At 38.9% G+C, this 8,003-nt stretch overlaps 1 protein-coding gene across 1 annotated transcript; it reads left to right on the forward strand.

Annotated features, from left to right (window-relative positions):
• Positions 1 to 1,791: 1,791 nt before the first annotated feature.
• On the forward strand, positions 1,792 to 6,084 carry mpv17l (MPV17 mitochondrial membrane protein like). Its single transcript, XM_038737734.1, has 4 exons — positions 1,792 to 2,450; positions 2,787 to 2,857; positions 4,047 to 4,076; positions 5,700 to 6,084. Exons 1-4 carry the CDS (start codon positions 2,144 to 2,146, stop codon positions 5,913 to 5,915), a joined length of 624 nt encoding a protein of 207 aa, XP_038593662.1. The 5' UTR covers positions 1,792 to 2,143; the 3' UTR covers positions 5,916 to 6,084.
• Positions 6,085 to 8,003: the final 1,919 nt, after the last annotated feature.

Below are 8,003 nucleotides of genomic sequence, written 5' to 3' on the forward strand. Positions count from 1 at the left end.
ACCAATTTTCTATTATTATTTCTATTCCTTTTATGTCCTGATGTGCAAAGTGAGCAACTGAAACAAAATAACTTATCCTCGGAGATAAATAAAGCATTTCTGATTCTGATAAACGTGTGTGCGTCCGTAATGCATTATGTGGGCCTTGAATCAAACATTCACATAGCCTGAATTAGCTAAATGAAAAGTACGATGAGATTCTGGTCTGACAGTGAGGATAAACAGAAACTGTCCTCGCTCAGCTCTCAGTTGGGATAATGGACTCTGTGTGGAGTGAAGTCGCTCTCTGTTGGTTGTAGTGGAAACAGCATTGCCGTGTGCAGGTCATCTGCTTTACCTTGTCCTTCAAATAATATTAAATAAGTTAGTTCTCTGCATCTAACCCATCCTAATTAGGATTAATTGCGTGGCGCCCGGGGGTTTCAGGGCTACGCTTAGGGGCACCTTTGGCAGTGGTCCTTGGTGGACTCGAACCCAAGGTCGGTTGAATAAATGCAGACAGCAATCTTGGCCAAACACGCCAGGTTCTTGAAGATCCATGTTTGATGGATCAAAGACATTATTACCCTAATATCCTTTATGTTTTTTTCACAGGCTACAGTATACAGAACACATATACACACACTATAAACAAAGCAGATTGAGACAATGGTGCAATAGTGCGATGAACAAAGTGCAAGGGATGTAAGAGTAAATTATTATTATTATTATTATTATTATTATTATTATTATTATTATTATTATTATTTATTATTATTATTATTATTATTATTATTATCATATTATTATGTCAGAGTCGGATGTGATATACAGGTGCACATACAAGTACAAGCATGCACAGTGCAAAGTGCAAAGGATGCTGTAATAAATAAGTGTTGTGTGCAGGTGTTTTGTACTTGAGGTAGGTGGGTTTGGTATGCAGTATTAGACAATATGAACACTATGAGCAGCATGAATAGCTCTGAAATAGAGAATGATGAATAAATGATAAGTGATAAAAAGAAGAAGAAGAAAAAGAAAAAGAAGAAAAAAGAAGATGAAAAAGTTAAAGCCAATACTTAAGTAATTTATCTCCAAGCCTCCTAGAATAACAATGATGTTTGAAAATAAATTTTGACAGCCGTCAAGACTGCATCCATCCCAGTATAGTGGGAATCATGCCTGCGGCGTCCCTCGGGGACCCAGGATCAGCACCTCGGACAGTGATCGCGACTAAATTAAGTAATAAAATATTCACCTGTGATGCAGGAGAACGCTTTAAACTGTGGGCTGAACAACAGCCTTCCGCCTCCAGACACTTTTGGACAGGGTCAGTGTCACACAGCTTTCCAGCAATCTGAAATCAGCTGATGTTTCCAAAAGTCTGTTTAAGAGTAGAAGTCCTTAGTTTGCCTGTCATACGATGGTTGCAGGTCTGGATGAAAACTGTGGGTCATGAGGGAGCAGTGACATGCGCTCACTGCGGGGTTGGGCACCGCTGATCTGACAATGCTTGGATTGGCTGAACCCGCGTCAACACAGAGCCCTGTGCAGCAAACTAGTGCTGCTGATGTCAGTGACGCAGTTTGCCGGAGATCTATGTATGAGCAGCCTGGGACAATCCCTCAGATTAGCGCTTGACCCGCAGGATTTGTTGGAGAGCCACCTGATTCACCGGCAGCGAAACGCCGAGTCAGAACACGCAGAATTATCTACATTTAGGCTATATTTATATTCAACCTGAGCCTTTTCTTCAAGCTTCTCATTGGGAAATATTTTATGCATGCATAACTCCAGGACGCAAAACTTTAGAGGAGCTCTCTCCAAGTGACCAAAGTGGTGCCATGGCAGGTTTTACGCAGAGCGCGAATATGCCGATAGCAGTGTTTGAGAAACGTTTTGGCAAAGTCGACATTTCTCATTACTCATCTGAGATTTGATAATGTGTGATGTTCCTGCTGCCGGTATAAAGGTCTAATCCTTCCCTCATTTCCGCGCACAGATGGATTGCGTCGTGTCAGCCAGCCGACTCATACCAGGGCCTAGTCAAATTCATTTAACCGCTATGCCTGCGTCTTGATTGCTAAATTGAAGCCACTGGTCAGTCCAGCATCACTTTGTCAGCGCCCACACGACCCCAGCTTCTCCTCCTCCTTGAGCCAAAATGAGGAGAGCTGTACTGAAAGAAGCCGCCAAACGATTCCCCTGGCTGGCTAATGTCACTTTGTACGGGTGCTTCTTCGCCGGCGGCGACCTTGTCCATCAGCTCATAGCTCAGAAGGAGCGCATAGACTGGAAACACACTCGCAACGTGGCCATTGTAGCAGTCAGTTTCCACGGAAACTTCAATTACTTCTGGCTACGAGCCCTGGAGAAGCGTTTCCCTGGAAAGTCCGCCGGGATGGTTTTCCGCAAACTCCTGCTGGACCAGAGCTTCGCGTCGCCTTTGGCCACCAGTGTCTTCTACACGGGTAAGATGGTTTACAAACTAGAGAATCCACATCAAATGCAAAATATAAATAAAGTATTTTTTCATGTCACTGAACCCACAGAGCAGGAGGAGCACCGACCCAAATACGTCTCATCAGTTTAATATGTGTAGAATTGCTTTGAATTGTTGCTCTCTTTACAACTCTCTTAACGTACGACATGACTTCTTGTTGTCACACCCTAAAATACTTAAAAACGTTAACACACACAATAGTGAGCTGACAAAACTTCCCGTTAAGGTCGTTTAGATTTGTGCGTAACGGCGCACAAATGGTTATCGCCACAAACTCTGCGCATATTTATCTTCTGTCCTGCAGGGGTGAGCTTCTTGGAAGGTAAGGAGGATGTCTTTGAAGACTGGAGAGAGAAGTTCTTCAACACCTGGAAGGTAAGAAAACATCAAACGAAGGAAAGTCACCTTCACACATGGTAGCTGCTGCTGCGAGCTCACCACCAGATTAACCCAGATTGTGTCACTGCAGGTTTTCCGCAATGGGCACGACGCCCGGAAGTAAGCGAGTATCAGGACGTTTAGGATCTGAAATCCTGCTAAATGTAACTCACACAGCGTCATGCTGCTGTAACTGGGGTGTCATGCTTCATGATCCTGGTAATTGTACAGACATTTATCAATAACGACCCATTTCAAAGCAGACTGTTTGTGCGCCTGAGCGAGGAATGAAGGTTGCATACTGCCATCATTCTCCATCTCAAAAAGTGATTGGGTCCTTTACTACCATTTTGAGATAGCCTACTTGTACTTTGCTTGTTTATTTCCAATTTTGTTTCATCATACTATTACTATTTATTTGACAGTTTTATTTTTTCCCCCATTTACTTACTTGAGAGTTGATAAACTAAACCTAGGGTGGTGATGGCGCAATGGATAAGATGCCTTTGGTGTGAGAGACCTGGGTTCAATCCCCACTGTGACCCATCCACCAGTGTGTCCCTGAGCAAGACCCTAGTTGCTCCAGAGGTGTGCGACCTCTGACATGTATAGCAATTGTAAGTCACTTTGGATAAAAGCGTCAGCTAAATGAATAAATGTAAATTCATATATTATTATAAGTAACTTTTGACTTTTGTTTAACTACATTTGGTTGACACAAATGTTGTGCTTACAATGTGACTGCAGGATATTTAGCCTATAGTAATGAAGTAATATCAAACTGTTGTTTTACTCCTTTTTCCTAATTATGTAATACATGTCATTTCAAATAATTAAATGTCATTTTCTTGATTTTCTGCAAGTCAAGCTAAGTCCTGACTGAGAAAATGCTTTTTTTTTTAAGTCTTAAAGGTTAAACATGAGCCCAAACGACTCCCCATTGCACTGACATGGACATGAAAAGGATTTTATGACACAATTCAAGCAAACAATAAAATAATTTTGCAATACAGTTAAATGCAAAATACTTTTTAAGCTCTAATAGCTGTGTTGCTCTCTTGCTCTCTTCCTTCAAGGGGAAAGTACACAATCCACAACTTTGGGTGTGGTACTTTTAGATGAATAAGAAACATACCACTATAAATATCTTCACTGGCTACATAATCTCATTCTTGATCTCTTTCAGACTGGACTCATGTACTGGCCATTTATGCAGGTAAACATGGAAGCAATGTATTGTTTTGTGCACATTAGTATCTGAGTTGTATTTCAGTTAATAGATTTTTTTTTTTAAAGAAAGACATTAGTTGGAAAACCTTACCTGAAATCAAAAATTTGAGCTTTTTCATGTTTCATTTTTCACAACATTTAATACTGGTAAATTTGAAGTTTAAAGTATTAGCCCTCTCTAAGGATGCAAAAGTAAAAAATTGTCCACAAAGAGACTGTTTTAATCAATATCTGCATCAAATCTTCTTCTTCTTAACCTTTCTTTAACTAGGAAAGTCCTTTACAATTGATTCTGAAATCTGATTAAAATGTCACTATTGGTGTAGTGTTGACAAGTTAAAGCACATCCAGTTTATCAGAGTTGGATTGTTTTTTAATCAGCCAAACACTAATTATACTGATAACTTCTTAATTGGTCCTGCTTTTATTACTGTTAAATGCTTGATTTTGATTAAATCTCAAAGTTCAGACAGATCTCTTTTTTATTTTAATTCCGGCATTATAAGATTGATCTTTTTCCCCCCATGTGGCCTCACAATGAAAAATTAACCTTGACTTAATAAAAAAACTGTGATAAAGATCCACAGCAAACATTTTTTGTTGAATTAATATAAACTATTTATCTAAGTGAAACGAAACAATCTCTAAATCTTTACAGAGCTGAATAAACTATTTGTTATAAGTCATTTTCCGTGTGAACACATATTTTCACACACACTTTGCAAGCTCTGGCCAGTTGACATGCCCAGATTCAATGGTATGAATTTGGTAATTAAGAGAGCCCTTAGAATCAAAATGATGATATATTTATCCTATTTAATCTTTTCTTTTAATCGACCTTGATCGTGCACAAAACACTAAACAAATTCTCTCTAAATAACTAATCACATAACTTCAGTGGAAACATTATAGAAACAAAAAATGCCAAAACGTAGCAATGAAGGATCAATCAAAATGAATTATTAAAATGATATTAATCAGTCTGTTAGTCAGGTGCATGCTGAGGGTTTCCCTTAAAGCCTACTTAGGCCAGAGATGAGCAGTATTTACTAGTGTTCCTACTAAAATATGTATTAAAATTTCTTTCAAAGTATTTTGTAATTGGTATTTGACAGAGCTGAAAAAAATCAAATGTAATTTGCACCAAAATACTTTAGAGTGGAGTAACTTTGTATTTTCAAAATACCATTTATGATTCACAAACATAAAACAAGACTAGGTCAAAACCTATGACTGAGTCAGGGATTAAACTCATGGGGTTCTGAACTGATCAACTTTATCTTGATAAAGTTTCAGGCACCAGTGTTATGGATTTTATTGTGAGACTATTATATTTTGCATTTTGTAACAAGATTCATTTTGCTGTATCTTTGCCCATCTCTGACTTACACAATTAATTTTAGATTCTAATAAGAACGTTTAATATAATTTCTTCATCAATTTAATGACATAAAAAAGAAATAGCACTTAAGCCAAACTCTCCCTTCAAGTGTAAATTATGAATTTTATACAGTTGGAATAACAAATTATAATCATTATGTTAGACATGGGATAATTTTTAATTATAACGTCTCCTGAACATTTTCACTGTTTCCTGTTTTCGTCACAGTTTCTCAACTTTGTCCTGATGCCGTTGTACTTGCGAACGGCCTTCATGGGCTGCTGCGCATTCCTCTGGGCCACCTTCCTGTGCTTCTCTCGGCAGAGTGGCGATGGCACTGCCACCGTGGCTCTGGCCTTCGTCATGGACCCCCGTAAGACCCTGGAGGAGATGCGCGAGGCCCGGCTGGCCCGAAAGAAGCAAAAGACCCAGAGGGAAAACTAAAGGGAAGAGGAGGAGGGCGCTGCTTCTGTCTTTAAGGCCGTTTAATCTGTCACAGGACAAAGGGGTTTCCACTTTTGCTTAGCCAGCACCCACAAACTGAAAGCACCATAAAGAGCTGAGGAGCTGTTTACTGGTTGAAAAAGAAAAACATGGTCACTGACTACATTTATTTGCCACATACACACACACAAGAATTGGGTGGCTGCAGTAATAATAATAATAAGATAATCCGAAGTTGAAGTTGCATATGTGTTGGCATTGAATATTATTGTTACATTTGATCCTTTTTGAGGTCAAACTATGTTTTATTTCACCAGACCTGTGTTCTTGGTAAAATGGGAAACATTTAGATCAAAGAGGATAATAAAACAAAATAAGAATATATATAAATATATTATACCACTGCATAAGTGGATGACAGTCAGCTGATAACTGAAATAATAATATCAGCCCCATATGTTGTTCTTTAAAGGAGCATTCCACCAATTTAACACATGAAGACTAGTTTATTTGACATAAGGGGCAATACTCCAGTGAAAACAGTTTTATAATGTCTTCTCTGGTCAGACATCTGAAAAAATAACCCTAAAAAAACAAATAATATAATCTAGATGATCTCTGTTTGGGCTTGGCATTTTATTCACCATGCAGAGAGGTCAGGATATTTTGGCCATCAATTTTCATTAATTTCTTCTTTGTTTAAGAATATTTTGAGTGTTTTTCTGTAGTTGACAGTGCATGAAATGTGGGAATAGAGAGATGGGGGTGAAAAGGTACCTGCACATAATCAAAGTGGGACATGTTATATGCCTAGGTCACTAGGTTTACTAGGTTTGTTTTAAATCTGTTTTTCGCAAGTCACCCAACTTTATGAAAATGTTATTTTAAATTGCTGCAGTACCCCTGTAAAGACTGACACAGCTAGAGGACAATTAAGTTATAAACATTTGAAATTTGTTCGACACTGCAGTACTCAAGCTGAAAATATCACGTTTGTCCTGAGGGGGGCGCTGGAGAGAAGGCCACAGGGTCATTAAAATCCAATGGGTTCATCCTCAGGGGAGCACAAAGATGCTCAATAAATTTTATAGCAAGACAAATATAGATTTCAATATTTCTCATGTGCAAGTGGAGATTTCATACGAATGGAAGCTCTAGAGTTAAGAGCAGGTGCTGGACAAAATTATTAAGATTCCTTCTCAGGGGAACCTGAATATGTAAAGAAAATGATTGAGACATTTTGCTCTGGATGAAAGGGATGGGTGGAACAATGGAGCAACACTAAAATAAAGTGAAGTTAATTAATAGGATCTAGGGTCTAAGCCTGGCACACATTGTTTACAGCTGCAGAGATGAACAACTGATGATTTTGCCTCCAAACCACAAAGGCTTGCGTTAATGGACGGCAGGGCTGTAATGATGGACTGTGGCTGGTTGCTGTGCTGGTGGCAAGTTTGTTGTGAGCCCACAGTGCAGTGAAGCTCCTGAGATCAGATTTAAGGGCTTCATACTAGTTGTGCCTTCTTTCTGAGACTGTCCTGACCACAGGTCTGTGAGCTTGCAGTGTTTGGCTGACTGGTCATCAGTAATAATCAATACAAAGATATATATATATATATATATATATATATATATATTTGTGTGTACAGTTAAATGGTGTTTCTGCGTTTATTTTGGGTTGCACTGATGTATCAGGCTGATTACATGAGGCAGTAGGCTTCATGAGTCTGAAAGCTCAAAATCAAAAGGGATCATCATCTGAGGAGCAAGAATATGCGCAGTAAATGTCACAAACTTCCCAATGGCGGCTTTCGAGGAAGGATCAGGAAGTCGTCAAAAATATATTAGAGGGATCGTGAATTTCTACAGCAGATTTTTATGGAAACATGGCCATCAGAAACTTTGTCAAGTGTTGTTCAAGCAGAAAACTGAACATGATGGTGGTGCTAGACGAAAGGTCGGGGGATGAGCAAAGAATTTGAAAGCATCCTCGGATAATCGTGAAAATTCAACAGTTTCATTTTCAAAATTTTGCTTATTTTTAACAAATTGCACAAAAGGACCAAAACCAACAAGGTATTCTTCTGC

This window comes from Micropterus salmoides, unplaced genomic scaffold (genome assembly GCF_014851395.1).
Source record: "Micropterus salmoides isolate LMB-PRFRI ecotype aquatic unplaced genomic scaffold, ASM1485139v1 Ms_hic_scaffold_10, whole genome shotgun sequence".
In the NCBI taxonomy this organism is placed as follows: Eukaryota; Metazoa; Chordata; class Actinopteri; order Centrarchiformes; family Centrarchidae; genus Micropterus; species Micropterus salmoides.